This window comes from Emiliania huxleyi (assembly GCF_000372725.1).
Source record: "Emiliania huxleyi CCMP1516 unplaced genomic scaffold EMIHUscaffold_693, whole genome shotgun sequence".
Classification (NCBI taxonomy): Eukaryota; Haptophyta; order Isochrysidales; family Noelaerhabdaceae; genus Emiliania; species Emiliania huxleyi.
The window spans coordinates 1-21,385 of record NW_005196810.1 but is presented as its reverse complement, the minus strand read 5'-3'; the positions used below and the strand labels follow the sequence as shown (position 1 = coordinate 21,385).

At 66.5% G+C, this 21,385-nt stretch overlaps 8 protein-coding genes across 8 annotated transcripts; 2 read left to right on the top strand and 6 right to left on the bottom strand.

Moving 5' to 3' along the window:
• Positions 1–66: 66 nt before the first annotated feature.
• MET21 (methyltransferase) lies at positions 67–1,371 on the bottom strand (the record flags this gene model as incomplete). The annotated part of the gene is made up of 4 exons (XM_005762094.1): positions 67–139; positions 361–407; positions 504–659; positions 873–1,371. Coding segments are annotated over 4 exons (775 nt in total), but the record flags the coding sequence as incomplete, so codon positions are not given.
• Positions 1,372–3,444: 2,073 nt separating this feature from the next.
• On the top strand, positions 3,445–5,795 carry EMIHUDRAFT_120712 (hypothetical protein; the record flags this gene model as incomplete). Its single annotated transcript, XM_005762093.1, has 4 exons — positions 3,445–4,335; positions 4,399–4,602; positions 5,000–5,497; positions 5,529–5,795. 4 exons carry the CDS (start codon positions 3,445–3,447, stop codon positions 5,793–5,795), a joined length of 1,860 nt encoding a protein of 619 aa, XP_005762150.1.
• Positions 5,796–8,684: 2,889 nt separating this feature from the next.
• EMIHUDRAFT_120711 (hypothetical protein) lies at positions 8,685–9,395 on the top strand (the record flags this gene model as incomplete). Its single annotated transcript, XM_005762092.1, has 1 exon — positions 8,685–9,395. One exon carries the CDS (start codon positions 8,685–8,687, stop codon positions 9,393–9,395), a length of 711 nt encoding a protein of 236 aa, XP_005762149.1.
• A 2,995-nt stretch (positions 9,396–12,390) lies between these two features.
• On the bottom strand, positions 12,391–12,882 carry EMIHUDRAFT_248677 (hypothetical protein; the record flags this gene model as incomplete). Its single annotated transcript, XM_005762091.1, has 1 exon — positions 12,391–12,882. The coding sequence occupies one exon, from the start codon at positions 12,880–12,882 to the stop codon at positions 12,391–12,393; it is 492 nt and encodes a 163-aa protein (XP_005762148.1).
• A 526-nt stretch (positions 12,883–13,408) lies between these two features.
• EMIHUDRAFT_43493 (hypothetical protein) lies at positions 13,409–14,391 on the bottom strand (the record flags this gene model as incomplete). Its single annotated transcript, XM_005762090.1, has 4 exons — positions 13,409–13,582; positions 13,661–13,774; positions 13,847–14,068; positions 14,152–14,391. Coding segments are annotated over 4 exons (750 nt in total), but the record flags the coding sequence as incomplete, so codon positions are not given.
• Positions 14,392–15,213: 822 nt separating this feature from the next.
• EMIHUDRAFT_120708 (hypothetical protein) lies at positions 15,214–15,723 on the bottom strand (the record flags this gene model as incomplete). The annotated part of the gene is made up of 1 exon (XM_005762089.1): positions 15,214–15,723. One exon carries the CDS (start codon positions 15,721–15,723, stop codon positions 15,214–15,216), a length of 510 nt encoding a protein of 169 aa, XP_005762146.1.
• Positions 15,724–17,555: 1,832 nt separating this feature from the next.
• Positions 17,556–18,542, bottom strand: EMIHUDRAFT_77057 (hypothetical protein; the record flags this gene model as incomplete). Its single annotated transcript, XM_005762088.1, has 1 exon — positions 17,556–18,542. One exon carries the CDS (start codon positions 18,540–18,542, stop codon positions 17,556–17,558), a length of 987 nt encoding a protein of 328 aa, XP_005762145.1.
• Positions 18,543–19,192: 650 nt separating this feature from the next.
• On the bottom strand, positions 19,193–19,831 carry EMIHUDRAFT_57336 (hypothetical protein; the record flags this gene model as incomplete). The annotated part of the gene is made up of 1 exon (XM_005762087.1): positions 19,193–19,831. A coding segment is annotated over one exon (639 nt), but the record flags the coding sequence as incomplete, so codon positions are not given.
• Positions 19,832–21,385: the final 1,554 nt, after the last annotated feature.

The following is a 21,385-nucleotide window of genomic DNA, read 5'->3' as shown; positions in this document are numbered from 1 at the left end:
CGGACCCTGACCCTAACCCTAACCCTAACCCTAACCCTAACCCTAACCCTCTAAACCCTAATAACCCTAACCTAACCCACCCGCCACCCCCCAACTCCACACAGCAAATTTCTTCAAAATTTTCGCAGGCGCTCCGCGCCTGCAGATTTTGAAATGAGTTCGACAAAATTGGTACCTGGCCCAACCGCGATGACGCGCCAAGGTGCCGAGGTGGGGCCCCCAGAGCGTAAAGCCGTACGGGGCGAAGAAGAGGTAAACCGCGCCCGAAAGAGATCGAGAAGAAGAAACAAGCAATCGAGCACGCAGCACCCAGAAGCATTCGGATTTGCGATTTTTCTCCGACTCGCTCGCCACTCTCACCTCCCTCCTTTCCGCTTCGCGCCGCCACCGCCGTCCGCCGCCGCTCGCTGCCGCTTTGCGCCGCCTCCGCCCCCGGGTGCAGCCGCCCCTTTCCGGCGCTTGCCCGCTCCCCCGCCCCCCTTCGCGCCGCCTCCGCCGCCGACCGACTCCACTGCGCGCCTCCTCCCGCCCGCCGCCGCCGCCGCCTGGTTCGGCGACGTCAGCACAAGGAAGAGCTTCTTTGACCGCTCGGAGCGCGGGTAGTCGACGACGAGCGTGCCTAGGCCGAGAGGCGAGCAAGGTCCGACCGTGCCTCCAGTGTGGCACCTCGCGAGACAGCACCGCGCCGCTGAAGCCGGCGGCGACGGCCGCGTCTCGAAGCATCCCTGCGCGGCGGCGGAGGGGCAGGGGCGGAGGCTCAGGCCGGTCCTCCCACGCCCGGGCCGCCGTCTCTCGGGCTGCCCCGGGAGGGCCGCGATGCGCTCCCCTCTCGCTCGCCCCTCGCTCGCCCCTCGCTCGCCCCTCCCGCTCACCCATGTGCTCCGGCTGCTCGGGGTAGAGCTGCAGCACCGCGCGCGCGCCCGGGACGAGGACCGCCTTGAGCCCGCGGAAGAAGGTGCGCACGCGCTTCGCCGGGTCGTGCCCGTTCGCCGTCGCGTGGCACAGCCACTGCACCGCGGAGATGGAGACGGCGCCGTCGAACACGCGCCGCCTCAGCCAGAGCGGAGCTCCTAGGTCCGCGCAGAGCACGTCGCGCCTCTTGCCGGGCGCCCGCGCGGCGCGCAGCATGGACTCGGAGAGGTCGAGCCCGACCCACGCGTGCCCGGCGCGCTCGAGCGGCGCGCCAGAGTAGCCGGTGCCGCAGCCGAGGTCGAGCAGCAGCGCGCCCGGCTGGCGGATGTCGAGGAGGTGCAGCGCGCGCTCGGCGAGGTGCCGCTGCGTCCTTCCCATCCGCGCGCTCGCGCTGTACTTTGCCGCCTCGGCAGGGTCGTAGAAGGCCTGCGCCGCGGCCGTCCGCTCGGGGCGAGACATGAGCACAGGGCGAGGAGACGAGGGCGCTCGTGGGTGGTCGTGGACCTCGGGCGCGATTTTCGGCCGTTGTTTTTCTTTTACGACCCCTGTAGGAATGTGTGTCGCCCGTGCGTGTCGTCATCATCTGTCTTGCGTCCACCCATACCGCCTTGGTGTCCAGTCCGAGCCTGGCTGTTCTTCACCTTTCTACCTACCTACCTACCTAGGGAATGTTGGCAAAATACCATCGGAGACGGGTCAGATTGATACAGGCTGGAAAGGACCCTCTCGTCGGCGCGCAGCAAAGAGGAGAACGGCGACGCTCGCGATGCTCGGCGAGAGCCCGCCACCCTTGGCCTTGGCCCTTGGCCTTGCTCGGCGGCGCGTGGGGAGCCGAGCGGCTCGCCCAGCGACGTCTCGCGCGAGACAACAGCCCGCATCCGTCACGGATGCCGCGCCTACCCGTCCTCACGGTGCGTGTCGTCTAGACCCGCCGCCCGGACTTTTGCTCCTGCGCCATCCCTTGCGCTCGCTCCGGCCAGCGGCCTCCTCTAGAGCGGCCTCTGTCGAGGCCTCTGCAACATGTGCCAGATAGATAGATAGGTAGGTAGGTGAATGTGCCATCGAGCTTCTCCAAGACACGAGATCTAGCACGAGATCAACGGGGGTACGGTCCTCCGCGATCCTAGCGCGCGACACTAGTAGATCATCGCGACCGCGACGGCGGGGGCGGGCGTCTCTCGCAGCAAGTACTTGCGAGCATAGTCGAGCAGGCCCGTCCCGGGCGCCACAAACTCCTCCGAGGAGATGTACCCCGAGCCGTCGTGGTCCCAGCACTGCACCAGCCAGCACGGCGTGGAGCAATGCATCCAGGGCATTGTGTTGGGCGCCAGCCAGCATGCCTCAGCACAGAGCAAGAGGGCATGCTTCGCACCCTGGCGCAGCACCAGCTCGCCTCCAAACAGGCACTCTCACCACTGCACAGCCGCCCACGAGCGCCCGCAGCTGCGCACTGCTCAGCGCTCAAGCTCAGGAGCCTCCCCTTGTTGTCGCAGCTTTGTGCAGTGCAGCGTGCGAGCAGCGCAGCGCCAGGCCGACCGTGGCACGCCCGGGCGGCTGTGAGACGGAGGCCCGCCGAGCGAGTGCAAGCCGCGTCGGCGGCCATGTCTCCCGCCGCCGCGAGCGAGCGGCGCAAAGAGGTAGCTTTTTGTGCATGGTTTTCCAAAGAGGTAGCTTTTCAGTGTACGTACGTTTTTTCAATGTACGTACTTTTAGCTTACTGGGAGAAAAGAGAGAGGGGGGTTGTGTTCTCTAGGCCCCTAAGGGCCCTACGCGCGGCGTGAGAGCTCGGAAGCGAGCTTTGCACGGCGATCGAGGATGGCACGGTTCACCCCCTTCACCGAAGCGATGGAGATGCGTTCCGCGTGGTGTGACACAAATGAGAGGCGGGAGTGGGGAGGGTACGCGGTGCGGTCAACGCCCGAGCGTTGAGCCTTGCGCGCAAGGCGGTTGATCTTTGCAACTGCTGGCGGCGAGAAGCCGCCGCCGAATGTCTCGTGGAGAAGCAGGTTGAACTTGTTGCGTTTGGTGAAGATCCCATCATGGTAGTGGCCATCTCAATGTATGTGGCTCTTACGTACATTCCCGGAGGAGGACTGCTGACAGGGTTTGCGATGAGGAGTGACCCGAATTTTTTAGCTTACTGGGAGACAAGGGAGAGGGAGGCGCGATTTCTAGGCCCTTGGGGGCCCTACCAATCAGCGCCTCTCTCTCTCAGTGTATGTAGCTCTTACGTACATTCCCGGAGGAGGACTGCTGACGGGGTTTGCGATGAGGAGCGATCCGAACGTGGCATTCGGGTGATTAGATCACTACCGCCGTAACGCAAGAGCACTGCGACGCATCGGGCTCATGCTAGCATCCACCTCGCGTTTTTGTGCATGGTTTTCCGTAACGGAAAGAACCTTGAGTGCTGAAATTCTTTTTTCTCAAAAAATCCTTGCAAAATTCTTTTTGTTGTACTGCCGGGCCGGCCCACTTGTCGCGCGCTGCTCACGTTCGCCTGCCCATAGAGCCCGCAAGCGGTCCGCCCGCATGCTTCCCGCCGCGCTGCTTCTCTGCAGCGTCGCCTTTGTCGGCCACGGCAGCAACAACGCGACGGAGCCGCTGCCGTGCAACCTCTCCTCGGACGACGCTCACGGCCGGCTGCTGGCGCTCAACGACGGGTCCCGCCGCCGTGGCCGTCGCTCTGCCGAGCGCAACGGGTCGCGATCGCTGCAGGCCACGCCGCGGCGGCCGCACGAGCGCGCAAACGCGACAGCGGCGCCGCACCACCACCACCGCGAGGCGCGCTGGCGGGTGCGCACCGGCCGCTTCGCGCGCACCCCGGCGGGCCTCGCGCTCGCCGTCGCTCCGGTGGCGTGGGATCGGCCGGCGGGGCAGCAGCTTGGCTCGGAGGGCTCGATTGCCCTGACCAACCGGCCGGGCCTGCTGCGCGACCTGCTGCTCACCGCCGCCTTCGCGGTGCTGGGCGGCTTCGCGCTGATGCACTGCGCCTCCCGCCGCTCGCTCCGCATCTCGTGGATCTACTCGTCCGAAGGGAACACCCACGCGCTGCTCCGCTCCAACAAGATGCTGCTGCTGCTCACCATCAACCTGACCAACCTCGGCTGCCACTCGGTCTTCTCGATCCTCGCCGCCTTCTTCCCGCAGGAGGCGAAGGCGAAGGGGGCGACGGACGAGATGGTCGGCCTCATCTTCGCCTCCTTCGCCTGCGTCATCTTCGTCGCCTCGCCGCTGGCGGCGCGCCTCATGTCGCGGCACGGCAAGTCGTACGTCTACATCGCGGGCGTCGTCATCGTCTCGCTCTCGACAATCAGCTTCGCGGTCGCCGACGCGCTGCCGGCCGGCTGGCCCTTCACCGGCTGGTGCCTGCTCATGCGCCTCGTGCAGGGCTTCGGCTCCGCGCTCGAGGAGAGCGCGGGAGTGCGGCGCTACCTCGCCGCCCCTACGGACCTCGCGTGACCCGTCGCCTCGCTTCGCCCACAGGAGACGGCGGCGTACGCGCTGATCGCCGACGTCGACCCGGAGCGGGTCTCCTTCCTGCTCGGCATCACGGAGATGTCGACCGGGCTCGGGTACATGGTCGGGCCGCCGCTCGGGGGCTGGCTCTTTTCGATCGGCGGCTTCCGCACGCCCTTCCTCCTCCTCGGCGTCCTCCTCCTGCCCGCCGCTGCGCTCATCCACCAGCGGGTGCCGCCCGAGCTCTGCCGGCAGGAGGCGCGCGAGCAGCGAGGGGGGGGCGGCGGCACGCCCACGCGCGACACGCCCACGCGACACGCCCGCGCGACACGTCCACGCGATACGCCCACGCGACACGTCCGCGACACGCCCACGCGACACGTCCGCGTCGCGTCCCGGCAGGCGCTCGAGAAGCACGAGGATGGCGAGCGCGACGTGCCGCTCGGCGACTTGCTGCGCAACCCGCAGATCCTGCTCATCGCCGTGGCGTCCGTGCTCGCAAACTCGGACTACGCCTTTCTCGAGCCGACGCTCGGCGACCACGCAAAGGCGCTCGGCATCGCCACGTCGCCCGACCTACCCCTGACCCCAACCCCAACCCTGACCCCAACCCCAACCCTAACCCTAGGCGCTCGGCATCGCCACGTCGCCCGACTCGATCGGCCTCCTCTTCTCCGTCTCCTCCGTCTGCTACACCATCTCCTGCCCCGCGATCGGGCTCCTCTCCGACCGCAGCCGCATCGGGCCGCGCCCGATGATCTACGCCGGGCTGCTCGCCCAGGCGATCGGCTTCCTGCTGATCGGGCCGTCGCCCCTGCTCGGCTGGCTGCACGGCGGCAGCGCGTCGTGGCTTCAGGTTGTCGGCGGGCTGGTGCTCTTCGGGGTAGGCGAGACGGGCTGCGCGCACAGACGAGCCGCCCGCCGCCGGGCCGCCCCTCCCACCCCGCCGCCGCCGCGCCCAGGCGAGAGCATGAGCATGACGCCCGTGATGGACGACATGATGCACTCCTGCGGCACCGCCGCCTCGTCGTGCATCAACGCGCTCTCGTCCCTCATGGCCTCGGCAGCCCACGCCTCGGCGAGAGGAGGCGAGCGCACCGAGCAGCCCTGTCTCGAGGTGTCGAGGGTGCGCGGAGTAGGCCTTCTCGCTCGGGCAGATGGTGGGCCCGCTCGCGGGCACCGCGCTGGCGTCGCACATGGGCCTTCCGTGGGCGGGCACGCTGATGGCGCTGCTCATCTGCCTGCAGCTCTTCCTCATGGCCGCGGCGGACCTCTGGCTGCCGCACGCAGGCAGGTTGCGCGGCTTCATGCCGCTGACGCAGAACGCCGCGGCCGCAACCGAGCTGGAGCGCTTCACGTCGAGCGGGAGCAGCCAGTCCCGGCACGGCTCCTCGGCGGCGATCAGCTCAGGGGATGAACTGTGAGGCGCGTGCTGGTGCGCGCGCCTGGTGCGCGCGCTCGTGGGCGCGTCTATGTGTGCCATTGCGTCGGTCCGAACCGCCTTCTCTCAGCGCCCCATGTCGTTCAACTCTTCAAGCGAATTTCCGCCTCAACGCGCGTGTGTAAGTGAGCTTGTGACTGTTGTGTCGTCGCTGCGTGAATTTTGCGCTTGTATTTGAAAAATATTGAAAATATTTTGGATCTGCAGACTGCGGGGGTCCACAACAGGCACCGGCAGTTCAGTGCTTGCGATCGTTACTGGTATAGCCCCCCAGAACAATCAAACACTCTCCGACCAAAACAATCAAACGTGTGCTGCGCAGCAACCGTGTGACCGCGCAGCCAACACTCACCACCGCCACCAACTGGAACTCTTACGACATTCTTTACGACATCTCACATCATCGTCAACCCGTACACTGCTCAACTCTGCGTCGCCGCCTTCAGCTCCAGACCAGCCATCACCCTCGCCACGTTACTGCACGGGGTCTGGGCCGCCGGCAAAGGGAAGAAGAAGAAGGAGCCGCCCGTCTATGCTCTTTATCTCCCTCGACTCGGACGCGGCATCTTCAGCTGCTGGGAACTCTGCGCTGCACATGGGGCAATCGGCGGCAGCGGAGCGATCCACAAAAAGTACGATGAAACCAATGGGGGCGTCCCAGCAGCGCTTCAACACATCAACCTACACGTGCCGCTCCCTGCCGGCTTCCCGATTGCACTTGACCACTGGTACCCCTTCGACGGCGATCCCGTGCCAGCGACCGAAGCGGCGGCCGCCAACCCCACCCTGGTGGCCCTTCGACCACACAGAACCTGTCTGCGTGCACGTCCGTGTCCAGCGAGAGGCCTCGCGCGGGCTTCTTCCTCCCCAGCATCCGCCTGACCTTTTGGCCGAAGATGCCCGTCGCCGAGCGTTCGCCGAAGGCTGTGGCTGAAGGTGTTGGCGGCCTTTCGAGGTTGCCGCCCGTGCCCTGCTGCATGTCAGCGGCGCCCTTGAGCACCTGCGTCAACATGTTGAATAGGGCCTTCGACCTCTGCTCGCCCGCTCGGTCACCGTCCTTACACGTGATCTTCTCCAGACCCGCCTGGTGGGCGGACTGTCTGATCCGTTTGAAGAGCGCTGCGCGGCCGTTGACCTCATCCTCGTCGCTGCCGGCCGCCAAGCGCGTGTCGGGGTTGGCGTCGGCTGTCGCGAGCGCGTTGGCAACGGGCGTTCGACCACACCACCGGCCAAGGCTACGTCAAGTCACAGCGTGGCCACTACCATGATGGGATCTTCACCAAACGAAACAAGTTCAACCTGCTTCTCCACGAGACATGCGGCGGCGGCTTCTCGCCGCCAGCAGTTGCAAAGATCAACCGCCTTGCGCGCAAGGCTCAACGCTCGGGCGTTGACCGCACCGCGTACCCTCCCCACTCCCGCCTCTCATTTGTGTCACACCACGCGGAACGCATCTCCATCGCTTCGGTGAAGGGGGTGAACCGTGCCATCCTCGATCGCCGTGCAAAGCTCGCTTCCGAGCTCTCACGCCGCGCGTAGGGCCCTTAGGGGCCTAGAGAACACAACCCCCTCTCTCTTTTCTCCCAGTAAGCTAAAAGTACGTACGTATCAGCCGCGGCGCTGCGCCAGGCACGGCTTGCGGTGCGGCTGCGCCAGGCACGGCTTGCGGTGCGGACGACGCGGCGTCCCAACGTTCATCTTCAAGATCGAGGCAGTGCTCGACGCGGCGTCCCAACGTTCATCTTCAAGATCGAGGCAGTGCTCGGCATGAGCTTCTGCGATCCGAGCAGCTCATTGCAAAGAAGCGGCGCAATAAGCTGGCTGCTGCCGACAAGGCCATTTGCTACCTCACGCGCGGCAAGTTCAGAGTGGACCGGCATGACGATTCGTCATGCCGGTCCATGGGTTGAACATGAACTGCGGCAAGTCGCAGCTGAACAGCGCACTGCGGAAGCATCGTCAGGCGGAGCAGCAACAAATGCGGCAGTTGCCGAGTTTGAGGAGGGCCTGGAGCAGGCGGCGTAGCTAGACTGTATGGCTAGATTGGGGTGTTGAGCCCACCCAGTTTGCCGTACTCATGTGCGCTAGTCCTAGGAATGCGTTGACCATCTGCTCGCTCGGCGTCGAGTGAAAGGACCCCTCAAAGATCCTAGTGAAGTAGATCATCCCCCATGATGTTTTGTTCATAACATCACCCAAGTGGAGGTACATCAGGAGCCGCAGCCGGCCTGCTCTATCAACCCCGCAGCCGCGGTGGCGCGACCGGACCGCGGTTCGCTCCAGGCGCCTTTTGGCCCCGGTTCGAATCGCGGTTGGCGCGTGCGCGTGCGCGCCCAGCCGAGCCGTAGGCCGTATGCCGTCGGCCGTCGGCCGTCGGCCGTCGGCCGTCGGCCGCCGCCGCCGCCGTAGCGGCGGCGAGCGCTCGCCTTTTGCGCGACGCGCAGTGTGAACGCGCGCCGCCCAGCGCCGGACGTGCCGGAGCCGGTCCGGCGCGCGCGCGGGCGGCCAGCGCCGACAGCTGCCGCCCGTTCAAAAAATTGCCCCTTTGTAAAGAAAGAAAACAGACACCCCAAACGAGGGATGGGGGAGGAGGACAGGGTCCCCACCTGCACGAGCAGGATTTTGGAAGGACGATCAGGGGGACAGGTGGGGCTCTCCTGCTCCTGACAAGGGACACGACAGGCTCGCAGCGCGGTGCACGGTGGGCTCCCAACTCCTTGCCCCTTTGTCTTGGGACGGTGCGCAGCCCATTTTCTCGACTTCCAACAAGCAAGTCCATCGGCGCGGCCCGTCTCAACGTCCACCGCCGGCGTATCGCACCCTGTCTCAACGTCCACCGCTCGACCGCGGTATAGCCCACACATCTGGCTGCATGCGCACGATCGCGCTGCTGTTTGCCCCGACGCTGCTCGTCCCGCCGCCGCCGAACGTCGGCGTCGGTCAGGCAGTCTCGACGCCCCGCGCGCGCCTCAGATGCGCTGCCGCCGACGATGTGGACCCTCGCTTTTGCTTGCCCGGCGCGAATCGCGACATCGCCGCCGAGGCCAGCGCGGCCGCGTCACTGTTTCGCCCATCCTCGGTCCCGCTCTTCCAGCCCGTGGGCGAGGCGGACGCTCCCATGCGTGCGCTCGCGATGGTGACGCTCGCCGCGAACGGCTCCTTTCATCAGCTCGTTGCGGAGATCGTCTCAAACGTGACCAGCGGTTCGAGGCGCGGCACGACGTGGCTCAAGCCGCTCGCGGTGCGCACGTGTGCGAATGCGTCGGCAGCTGCGGCGGCACACAAGTTCGACCCGCTGCTCGGCTGGACGCTTCTTGACGGCGACGGCAGCGACGCCGGCCCGCCCAGCGAGGTGCACGTCCTCTCCCCGCTCGCGCCCGCGGCATTCGTCCCGACGCCTCTCCTCGAGGAGGTGCCGCCGGCCCTTGCGTGGGTCGTGCGCAGCCTTTCGGAGGCTCACGCGGCGGCGGCGGCAGAGGAGATGCTCGAGGAGGGCTTATCCTTCGGCGCGCCTCCCGCCGACTCGGCCTGTGTGCACGCCTTCATGGCTGTCGTCGCGCACAAGCTTGGCCATGTAACGTGAAAAAAAATGTACACTGTGATTGCCAAGCGAGCTGCGCCGAGGGGCTGCCACGAGCCGTCGCGAGGGCCCAGTGTCTCGCCACTCGCGCTCCCCGACGCGCGCCTCCGCCTGACCGCGCGCGCTTTACCGAGATTACCCCGCTTTGAGTTTTTTAGTTTATTGAGACTTGAACGCGTACTGGCTACCGCTGCCGCGGGGTGTTGGCCCGATGCCGCGAGAACTCTCCCGGTCGCACTCTGTTTGCGGACATGCACGCGGCTTCAGGGAGTTGCTGCTGGGCCTGCGCCTGGCGGGGCGACTCGGAACGCCGCCCAATAGCCGCCGCCGGCTCCCCAGCCCAGGAGCATGCACGAGAGCCACTCTCTCCGCGCGAAGCGAGCGGCGAGCAAAGCGCCAGCCGCGTAGCCGAGAGACGGCTCAAAGACGCGCCGGAGCTCGGTGGCCTGCTGGACGGAGCGCAGCATCAGGCCGGCGAGGAAGACGATGCGCGGCGTGTAGGCTGCCGCGCCGAGCAGCTGGCCGACCTGCGCGGCTCGCCTCCTCCGGAGGATCGCGCCTCGCAGCCCCTTAGCCTTTTTGCCGGTGGCGGATGACGGCCCACTGGTCGTCGAGCACCGACTTGACCGCGCTGCTCGAGGCGGCCAGCAGGAGGGCGGTGTGCAGGCAGAGCTCAACGGAGGTGCTGTTTGGCGCCGGCTCGCAGACGGCATGCAGGAAGGCGCGGATGCGAGGCGACACGCCCTCACCGGCGCGCCCGCCTCGCAGCCGCGACGCCTCTTGCAGCGGGTCCCGCCCCACCCCGCCCTCCTCAATCCCGGCGCCGCTCCCTTCCAGGTCCGCCGCGTGCAGCTTGAGCACGCCCACGCTGACAGCCCGCGGCGCCGAGTCGTCCGGAGCGACGAGGTCGTTGCGCGCCGTCCCCGCCGTCCAGCCGCTCACGTCCTGAAACCGCGCCGCAGACGGCGAGACGCCCTCCGCGACCAGCTCCTCCAGAAAGGCGCCCCGGCCCGGCCGGTCGCAGTCCCCAATCACGACGAGCCGCGTGCCCGAGCGCAGCGCCTGCACGCACCGCCGGGCGAGGGCGCGGCCCGTCGAGGCGAAGTAGAGCACGTCCGCCGCTGCGACAACGTCGGCGGGTGGCAGCGTCGCCGCCTCGTCGCAGATGTCAAAGATTGAGGTCGTCACGGCGAGCGCCTTCCCGAGCCGCTCGGAGTTGCTCGCGGTCGCGCGCTCGATCAGCTCCAGCGGCTCGGGGCGGTAGTCGGTGGCGAGCGCCGTCGCACCGACCGACGCGGCGGCGATCGAGCACAGGCCTGTCCCGGCGCCGAGCTCGAGGAGAACGCTGCCTGAGCGGAGCAGCGGCTCGCCGGAACCATCAGTCAGGGCGACGAGCTCGCGAGCGACCGCCTGCGCCGCTGGCCACAGAACGACGCCGTAAGGGTCCTCATCCGCTGCTGAATCGTCGACGGTGAGCGCCGAGTCGACCAGCTCGTCCTGCACGCTGATGTCGCCCTCGAGGACGGTCAGAGAGACTTCGTCCAGCTGCACCGCAACCTCCACCCAGCCAGCGCCTCGTCCAGAGACGCGTGGCGGCGTGAGCGGCGGAGCCAGTGCGGAGAGCCAGAGTACAGAGAGCATCTGGCGCCACTCCAACGAGGCACTCGACTCCAACGAGGCACTCGACGACCGCCCGCTCACGGCGTGGGGGCGCCGCGCACTGGCGCCCCGCACTGCCTCACAGTCAGTCAGTCAGTCTTACACACCTCCTAGCATGGAGGACGGGCCCACACGCACACACACGCTGCACACGATTGGCTCGGGAGCCGACACGAGGCACGCTGTCACCGGCCGTAGCACTGGGTCCGGACTGCTGGACGCACAACACACAGCTCACAGGACAGCTCACGAGGTGGCGCTGTATAGTGGGGTTCTCAGGGACCGACACGGGAGAAGAAGGTGGAGCACAGGGACGGGGACACAGAACTCACGAACTGATATCCCACCCCGCGCCGGGGGCGGTGGCGCGCGCGAGCGCCGGGGTACTTATGGACCCGCAGTCTGGCATGCGCCAGGCCACAGATCCGCCGGCGGAGCCTTGAGTCGCATCCGCGATCCGCGCCGGCTCTCAGAAGAGATCCGGCGCGGTGCTGACCGTGCCCTCGGAGTGGACCATCGAATACTCGATGGCTGTCCAGGAGAAGCGGTGCAGCTGCGGCATCTTGTCGCAGCGCGGCATGATGTCGCAGTGCGGCATGCGGTGTGTGGTGGCGGCGTGCCGTCCTCCCATCCCTCCCTTGGGTACGCTGTTTTCTTTCTTTTCCTTCAGTCCACAGTGCCTCATGCGCCCCCCACGGAAGGGAACCGTCAGCGTCACCACGGACGGCCAGGTCACCATCGGCATCTCGCCCCCACCCTGCACCCACCCCTCATACCTCCCCCTCGCCGAATCGCGTTTCGTTCGTGCGCAATCCGTCCGGACGATCTCGCGCTTATCCGCTTATCCGCGCGCGGCACTCGGGCCGCGCCGCCCTGGGGCTAGGGCCTAGGCGCCGCCCCGCGCGACGTCTCGGGGCGCACACGCGGGGTCCACACGGACCACGGATCCTGCACGCTCGAGGCCGGCGGCGGCGGGGCGCGCGCGGGGGAGGATCTCTCTTGCCGGGTTGACGTGGGTAGAGCGAGCGGTTCTTGCCACGGGGCCGGGGGCGATCGCTCGGGAGACGGGAGCCGCGGCGCGCCGGGCGTGCGCGGCGCGGCGCTGGCCGCCGCTCTTTCCGGAGCAAAGTAGAAAAGAACTCCAAAAAGTAGTGGACTGTACTTCTCGTTTTTTGGACGAGTTGACACACAGTCCGAGAGTGACCGCAATGTTGCTGCCTGCCAGCGGACGAAGACTCCAGACTGCAGTCGCGACACCCCCTCCACCGCGTACGCGCGTACACACAGAGAGTCGGAATAATGGAGACACACCCAGATCTGTGCCTAGTCTGGTAGTCAGTCAGAACTGCTCCACCTCGCCATCGCTCTCAAGAAGCTCGAGTAGCTCCGCATCCACCGCCGCTCTCCGTCGCGCACGCTCGCGAGCCGCCTCGTAGCCCTCCCCCTCCCCAAGCTCCTCCTCCTCCTCGCGGTCGCCGTAGCCGGCAAGCCGCGCCCGCACTGCCATCGCCGTCTCCTCGTAGTACTTGAAGTCGACGGCTCCGACCATGATGGTGTCGCCATTCTCGGCGCCCGCCCGCTTAAGGGCGGCGGAGACACCGAGCGCCCCCATGATGCGCTGGAACCGCTCCTGCGCCTCGTGGTAGTCCCAATTGGTCATCGCCGCGGCCTTCTCGATGCGCGCGCCCGAGACGGCCCACACGCGCGGCTGGACCGGCACGACGTTGCACTCGGCCGCCTCCTCGACCTCGTCGAGCGCGACGGTCGGCTCGAGCACCGACGGGGGCGGCTCGGCGGGCGCCGAAGCGACGAGCTTTCGGAGCCGGCCCATCAGCGCAGGCACCTAGGGAGGGAAGCGGGGCCGGCTCAGCAGGGCAAGAGAGGGCGCGGCTATCCCGCTGGAGCTGGCGCGTTTGCGCGCGAAGCCGCAGACACGGCGAGGACGCGCCTGCGGTGGGAGTGCAAAGGGTCTGAGCGCGTTCAGGCTGCGGCTGTGCCTGCGCGGAGGCAGCGCGCACTTATGCCCGGCGGCGGCGGCGAGCCTCTCCAGCAGCTGCGGGGCCGCCTCCGCGACGGCGGGCACGTCGAGCTTGTTGAGCACGATGACCTGGCGAGGCGAGCCAAAGCGGGTCGGCGGGTCGTTTTGTCGGTGCGAGGGCGGCTCTGCGCGCCTGGGGCTTGTTCGCAAGGCGGGGCGAGAAGAGGCGCAGCTCGGTGTTGACCGCCTGCACAAGGGTCCGCTGCGGCGGTTGGCGTGTGCGGGCTCCGCCGCGTCGGCGCACGCGTGCGCGGCCTCAAAGTCGCCGAGCGGGTCTGGGCTAGGGTTAGGGTTAGGGTTAGGTAGGCTAAACCTTTACCTCAAAGTCGCCGAGCGGGTCTGGGCGCGTGCCGTCGACGACGTGCAGGAGCAGCCTGCAGCGCTCGATGTGCCGCAGGAAGGCGCGCCCCAGACCCTTGCCCTCGTGCGCCCCCTCGAGCAAGCCGGGGATGTCGGCGAGGACGAGCGACGCCTGCAGCGAGGGGCGCGCCGCCTCAGCCCTGCCCCGCCTCAAGCCCCGGGGCGCTAGCGAGCGGGCGTCTGCCTCGGTGTCCGCCGCGGAGCGCCAGACGCCCAAGTTGGGGGTGACGGTGGTGAAGGCGTACGGCGCAATCTTCGGCTTGGCGTTCGTGGCGGCGGCGAGGAGAGAGGACTTGCCCGCGTTGGGTACGCCGACCAAGCCAACCTACCATCCGAACAAGCTCCCGTGCCGAGGGGGCTCGGGCGGGCTGCGGCGTGGCCAGCGCGCGCGAGGCACGTCCGCGAGCAGCTTGAGCTCGAGCTTGAGCCAGCGCTGCCCTCCCGGCTCGCCCTGCTCCGCGAGCCGAGGCGTCGTGTCCCGGGCAGTCTTGAAGGCTGCGTTCCCGCGCCCTCCTCGCCCTCCGCGAGCGACGCGCATGCTGTCGCCGTGCCGCAGCACCTCGCCCACCAGCGCGTCGTCCTCGTCCTGCCGCACGACCGTGCCGGGCGGCACGCGCACCTACCAGCGCCACTCACCGAGAGTGAGCCACGCACCTCGCGTGCGAAGGGAGAGAACTCTGACAGAGAGCGGCTGGCCGTGACGTCGCCGCCCGACTCGCCGTGCCGCGCCTTGCCCATGCCGTTCTGGCCGCCCGTTGCTCGGAAGTGGACCTCCTGCTTGAGCATGTTGAGTCCCTCGTCGCAGACGAGGTGAATGGAGCCGCCGCGCCCGCCGTTGCCGCCCGCCGGCCCCATCTTTGGCTTGTCCTTCTCGCGCCGGAAAGCAACGCACCCGTTGCCGCCGTCGCCTGCCTGCACCCAGATGCGCGCGCGGTCGAAAAAGAGCCAGTCCGCCTCGTCGTCGGCCTCGTCGGGCAGTCGCACACCGTACGAAAGCTCATCGTCCACGCCCAGCTCTGCGCCAAAGGAGCCGTCCGGCGCACGCAGCTGCTCAGCCATGAGCGGCGCTCGCGACACGCGAGATGCGGCCGCCCGCGACGCGGGACCAGTAGTGGCGTGGGTCACATGCGCGAGCGTCGGCAGGAGGAGCATAGTGTGACGGTCAGGCTAAAGCTCGATCAGCGGCGTAGGCACAGCGGGCGCGGTATTGGGATCTGGCCGTACCGCGTACCGCTGGGCCGAGTGGCTCCTCGAGCAGCAGGTGGATTGAAGAAAAACACCGAAATCGCTGTCTGTCGAGGCAGAGGAGAGCGACGCGACAGAGGAAGAAGCGACAAGGGAGACCACGACGAGAAGGGGGCGACCGCGAGGTGGCACGAAGGTTGAAGCGAGAATCGGAGAAGGACTGCGAAGAGAGATAGGAAGAGGCGGACGCCCAAGGGTGGGCGACGGCTAGCGCACCACACCCCTCTCCTTAAAATCCCTGTGTGGTGGCGGCGTGCCGTCCTCCCATCCCTCCCTTGGCTTGTCCGCTTTTTTTCTTTCTTTCTTCGCGTCCACCCATACCGCGTTGGTGTCCAGTCCGATGTTCTTCAGACTTCACCTTCCTACATACATACATACATCTCTGTAGCCACTCGACACTCAAAGCTCGCACCGACTCGTCATCGCTACCCCAAACATCGAAACGCCACAAAACAAGGTATTGCTAAAAATCTCTCTCTTGAAACGTCTGCGGCTGGGGAGCTGCAGAAAGCAACCCTGTCATTGGTCTTCCTTCCGGATCCTCGGCGCGGCGCGGACGGGCCGCAGGCCGTCAAGGTGCATGTAGGCGTCGTCCGACTCGTCCTCTGAGTCGCCCGAGGGGACCTCGGCGTAGGGCCGATACGCGCAGTGCTTGGGCCACTGCCACTCGAGTCTTCCGGTGGCGGGGTCAGTGAGAACCTCCCTCAGCGGCGGCAACAGGCGAGTGTAGCCGAGGTAGAGGGTGAGGGGCACCGTCAACGGGAAGAGGACGATGTACCAAAAGGCGCCGACCGCAAGGAGGAGGAGCACGAGGGGCGAAGCGGTCATAACGCCGCCCACAAGAGCAACAGATTGCACCGGCCGCTCGACGGCAAAGGCTTTCGCGCTCGATAACGCGTGGGCGACGACGCCGCTCTGCGTCAGGCCGACGGCGCCCGAGGTAAGCTGCCGCAGCGCGGAGGGAAGCAAAGTGCCGCACAGGGCGAGGAGGGCCACGGGGGCGCAGCAGAGGAGGCCGAGACCAGTCATGACGAGGCTGATAAACAGGAATGGCGTGAGCACCATCCCACACGCAGCAAGCGTGCAGGCAAGCATCGGTGACGCCCACGCCTGCGTCAAGATCCGGGAGACGCCTCTGTAGGCGACGGCGGAGAGCGCCACGGAGAAAGCGCCGAGGGAGACATCCGAATCTCTGTCGCTCGCCATCGACAGCCCCTCCGAGCGGCGCGACGCCGTCGCCCGAGTTGCGGAAAGCCTGGCCGCAGCCGCCTCCACCGCCTCGCTGCGGCGTGGCACTCCATCAACGACCGCCTTTCGAAAGGCGGCATCGATCGCGGCGGCCATTCGAGCCGTCTCCGCGGCCGATTCGTCCTCTTCCCCCGACACTCGCTCCTCTCCAGTTGGGGCTGTCGCTAACGGCGACACCTCGGGTGCTGCGCCGCTTGCAGTAGCAGCCTGGCAGGCCATCGCGACTCGTCGAGCCTGGGACGCCTGGCGAGCCAATGTTGCGCCCTCCCTCACCCTGCGAGTCGTGTCATTCGTCAGCACCACCTCAGCGAACCTTGATCTTCGGGCTGTCGGTGGCGCCCGGTTATTTTCCGACTCGCCGCGCCGACGCGCCCCCTTGGCGCGGCCGCCGTGCAGGATAGCAGAAGGGTACCGAGCTAGGTCTGCGCGTCGGTATATTGGCCCGGGGGGGCTCGCGCTCTCGGGGATTCGCCCGTCAAAGTGCTGCATTCCTCACGCGCTGATGCGTCAGGAGACAGGGCGGACGGACGTTGCCCCGCACAATGGATCCCACAACCATCATGTTAGTGATCTGTGATCTGTGATCTGTAAGGGTCCGCCCGCAGGCGCATTTTGTATACCGAGGCGGTGCCCGGTGCCGAGCGCAGGCAGAGCCCACAGGTCGGACCTTAAGACAGCATTGTAGATCCCTGGGCGAGCGAGGGTGGTGGAGAGTACCTTAGAGAGAGAGTGCCCCACTTGAGCACTTGAGCACTTGATAGGGTCGATTCCGCATGGTACGGGACCCCTATTCCCTATTGCTCCACTAGGATACAGTGCATGTGCATGCATCAGGGGGCAAATAGGGGGGCACACCACCCCGCGGCGGCCCCGAGTGTCGAGACCTCTCGGACTCGGTCGAAACGCGGGTCCTCTCGCGACACGCGAGGCGCGGGGACCTCGCTCCTCGGTCCTCGGCCCGCTCGGGGTCCTCGCCCTCCGTCCTCCGATAGGCCTTAGGCGATAGCGATACGCGACTCAATATGCACAATGGACTAAGCTGGCGAATGCGATTTCAGCTTCAGTATACAGTAATAAAAAAGCATGCTCCGTGGAGCGTGCGAGCATACAAGAAGGGGAGGAGGAAGAGGAGAGACGCCGGTGAGGACGAAGCAGAAACTAGCGCAGACGAGAGCAGGGCAGACCCGGGGACTGGGGAGCCGGAGCAGACGGCATCGGCCGCCGAGGGAACGTTGGGAAGAGGCACGAGGAGGGCGGCGACCTCAACCGACTATGGAGGACCCGTCGCCAGACGGCGCAGGGCAGAAGACGGTGAGGCGGAGCAGACGCGCAGGGCGAGACGAGGGAGGGAGCAGGACTTTGCGGAGATATCAGCAGGAGGATGTACGAAGAGATTAGGAGCAGCAGGGACCCCCCGAGGGACCATGTGGAAGACGGCTAGTGCTAGTCCCCCACCGGGAGGACGACCCCGGCTAGTGGCCGACCACACCCACAAAGAACCCTGCACAAAGAGATCCATACATATCTCACAGTAGAGGTGTCCGTTTTTATTTATTTATTTGTGCGCCAACCTGCATATCGGTCTTCGCACTTCGGTCAGCGCATAGAGCTCTCTATCCTCTTGCCGCATGCGGCGAGCTTCTGGCAAGTTCTTGGCCGTCCACCCACTGCACCACCTCGTCGGCGGCCGCCTCCCACCCGGCCGCCAGCATGATATCGTGCGGCGCGCCTCGCAGCACGCGCGCCCTCGTGCCCAGGAAGGCCGCCGTCTCCTCCACGCCCTCCGCGTCCACCACCCCGTCCGCCTCGGCGCCGATCACCAGCGCAGGCGGGGCCGTGGCGAGCCACGTTGCCCGGCCGACCGCGTCCGCCTGGCGCGACGGCAGCGCCTTGTTGAAGTCGGAGAGGTTGATGCCGCACCTCGAGTCGGCGGCGAAGCGGGCCACGTGCGCCTCCACCTCCTCCTCGCCCATCTCGTCGTCGAAGAAGAGCCGCCTCGCCACCGAGGAGGAGCGCGCAGCCTCCTTGAAGGCGAAGCCGCGCACGAGGAGCCACGCGGCCGCCGGCGAGCGGCGGACGAAGCGCAGCGTCATCGCACTGTTGCCCGACGGCGGGACAGAGCAGAGCAGGACGGCGGCCGAGGCGGCGTGGCCAGCCTCGAGGTACTTGAGGACCGAGGCGCCGCCAAAGGAGTGGCCGACCAGGACGGGCGGGCCGGCCGACGACGCGGCGAGAGGGCCGTCGACAAAGGCGGCGAGGTCAGACACGTGCTCCTCAATCTTGACGGAGCGCTGGCGGCAGTTGCCGGTGGGAGAGCCGCTGGTGCCGCGCAGCGAGACGGCGTGGCACTCGCAGCCGAGCGAGGCGGCGAAGCGGCCCATCCAGCGCTCCCAGCACCACGCGCCGTGAAAGCTGCCATGCACAAATAGCACCGGAGGCGAGCTCGGCGGCTCGCTGCCCGCCGGCCGCTGCACGAGCCACTCGAGACTGATGGAGGCGAGGTCCGCGCGACGACGCTCGAGCGGCGGCAGAGCGGAGAGAGCCGAGGAGCCGCGAGTCACGGCGAGCAGGAGCAACAGCGGGAGGAGCCGCGAGCGCATTTGCGCGGGCAAGGTGGTAAGCGTCGAACGTGCGTGGTTGCCTTGGCCCCCTTCGTCTTCGTCTTTCGCCGCTTCTTGGGCGCCGCGGGCGGCGGAGTGTGGAGTCGGCAGCGGCGGTGTGATGCGCAGCCGGTGATGCGAGTTCTGATTTCTTTTTCGGTCTCTCTTTAAAATCCCTCCCTGTTCTCCGCTTTAGGGAACCCCCCACCCAAACAAGAAGGAGAGCCGAGAGATTTTGTGCCCCACCCCATCCTAACTCTCCACACTTTCGCCTATTTCTTCGCCCCCGCGCCCCGCCCCCGCGCCCCGGGAAAGTCCGTCTCCTCTGTCACCTGTCAGTATTCTGCCTAGTTCGTAGTCCGCTGTGTGTCGTGTGTGGCCGTCGGCCTGAGTTTTCTTCCATCTTTCCTATTTGCTACTCGTCGAGATTTGTGTTACCGAGAAACACCCTCGGCCGCCGCCGCATCGCAGGAGCTCGCAAAGTAGGTCGGGTACGGCTCTCGCCCTGGCCACTGCACGCCCGCCTCGAGCAGCTCCACCAGCGGCGTTGGCTGCTCCGCCAAGCTCGCCGCCGCCGCAGCCTCCTCGGTCGCCTCGATCCCGTACGAGCGCCTGAGCACCGCTGTGATGAGCGGGTGGTCCTGAGTCGAGAGGAACTCGGACACGCTCATCCAGCGGCAGTCGCTGATCTCCTCCGGGTCGAGGTTAATCTCCGGCTCTCCGCCTCCCTCCGGCTCCAGCCGCGCCACGTAGTAGAGGTCACTCTTGCCCCAAGTCAGGCCGTGCCGGTGCCAGAAGCAGAGCAGCGACCTGAAGCGGGTCCGCACGCCCGTCTCCTCGAGCGTCTCTCGCACCGATGCGTCGCCAAAGGACTCGCCCGGGTCGAGGAGGCCGCCGGGCAGCTTCCACTGCGCCGAAGGGCTCCGCGTGCCGCTCTCGGCGTCGTCCCGCCACTCCCGCACCACGAGCAGCTTTCCCGTGTCGCTGATGCAGAGGCCCGCGATGCCGACCTGGTGCGTCGCGAAGGGCGGAACCTTGTCGGTGAGCCGCGGCTGCAGCCAGCGTTTAAGCACGACGTGGCGGCCGTCCGCGTCGAGGGGCACGTGGTGGAAGACGAAGCCGTGCTGCGCCGCCACGCTCGCAAGGCCGGCGTTCTCGATTGGTAGCTTGAACATGCACGACTTGACGCCCTCCGCCGTCCACCGCTCGAGGCTCGGCGCAATGCGCGCCTCAAACTCGGAGGGAGGCGGCGCACCGGCCTGCGTCCAGTCGAGGAGCACGCCTCGGTAAGGTAGACGCTGCACTGGCAGCGCCGAGGCGGCCATGCTCACGATTGTCGCCCGCTGGACGGCGCCGAGGCGGCTCAGCGGGAGGCGCATATATGCGCCACCGAGCGTGGTGTGCGGTGATTACGGCGACTGCGAGCTTAGCCGGTCCGAATAGAGGACTCTGTCGCCGCCGGTCGGTTCGCCGAAGGCTCTTAGTCTCGCCGCCGTGGACGTCGAAAAGCGGAAGAAACGGTGCTGCCGCGTTCAGTGTACTTTTAGCTACTGATACCCGAGCAAAATAAGATCACGAAGGACGCGGTGAGAAAGATGATGGAGAGACAGGAGAGGGAGCGACAGGAGGGGAGCCTCGGGGCGGATGAGACGTTGTTCCCAGAGGGGGCGCCCCAGAGACACATAAACTGGAAGAAAGAAGACTACGAGCTGTTCGTGGGGCACGGACACGGGGCGAGCGCGATCAGAGTAGGGGAGCTACAGGAGGACCCACTAACGCGCTTCCTGCTCCGATACGACGAATTTGAGACGGGGGGAGAGCTGACGGACGGCAACGGGAAGCGAATTAAGATGGGAAAAGACAGCGAGCCGCTGCGGTCGGGGAAGGGACGAGCCTTGAACGTGAAAGTAGCGCAGACATGCCTCGCGCTGCACGTCTCACACCAGTTCACACACTTTGCGGCGACGGACGGAGGAAAGGACCATGAAGACAAAAGGGCGGAGGATGGAAAGTACGTGCCGAACCCTAGGGTGGCGTACGGCGTGTTCGAAGGACCGACACGATTCGGAAAGAGCGTCCCGGGAGACGCACAGGTAAAGGATCCCAACGGAATCGGACCCTGTGAAGAAGGGGAGATACGGATAGCGTTTGGGGCGGGAATGTGGGGAGGAAAGCTGCCGAACATGTGGGAGCCGATAGACGCGGAGATGTACGCGATACTCGCATACTTACGCAAAATGGCGAGCGCGAGCGACGCGCAAGCGCGGCGGTGCTTAGTGCTATGCGACTGCAAACCCGCGCTGCAGCAGATTGAGAATGCGCACCGCAAAGGGATGCCAGAAGGCCTGAGGGACTGGGAGAGAGGCGGACTGCTGGAGGCGATCGCTTACTATAGATCGAAGCTAGAGGCGGTGGTCTTCATGTGGGTGCCAGCACACGTGGGAATAGCCTGCAACGCTTACGCCGACGCGGTGGCGACAGCACACCTCGGGGATAACGACACGGAGGACGCCTCGAAAGTGGTGCGGGACGCGGTGCGGACGCGGCCATGCATGTACACGGTGCGAAGGGAGGCGGCAGAGAACGCAGAGAAGAGGGAGATAGTGGACCGACGGACGTACGGACACATGTGTAAGAGCGCGCACGAGTGGGTGTGCGAGCAATATCGAAAGACAGTGAGGCCGGGGTCGCACACGGCAGGGGTGGCGGGACGGTTGTGGAGCGAAGTGGCAGTAGCCAGCCTCAAGCATCGATGGGATAATAAGATGAGATTACCAGACGAGAACGGGGGGAAGGACAGGCGGGCGACATTTGACGACGTCGGGGATCACAATGTGACGACC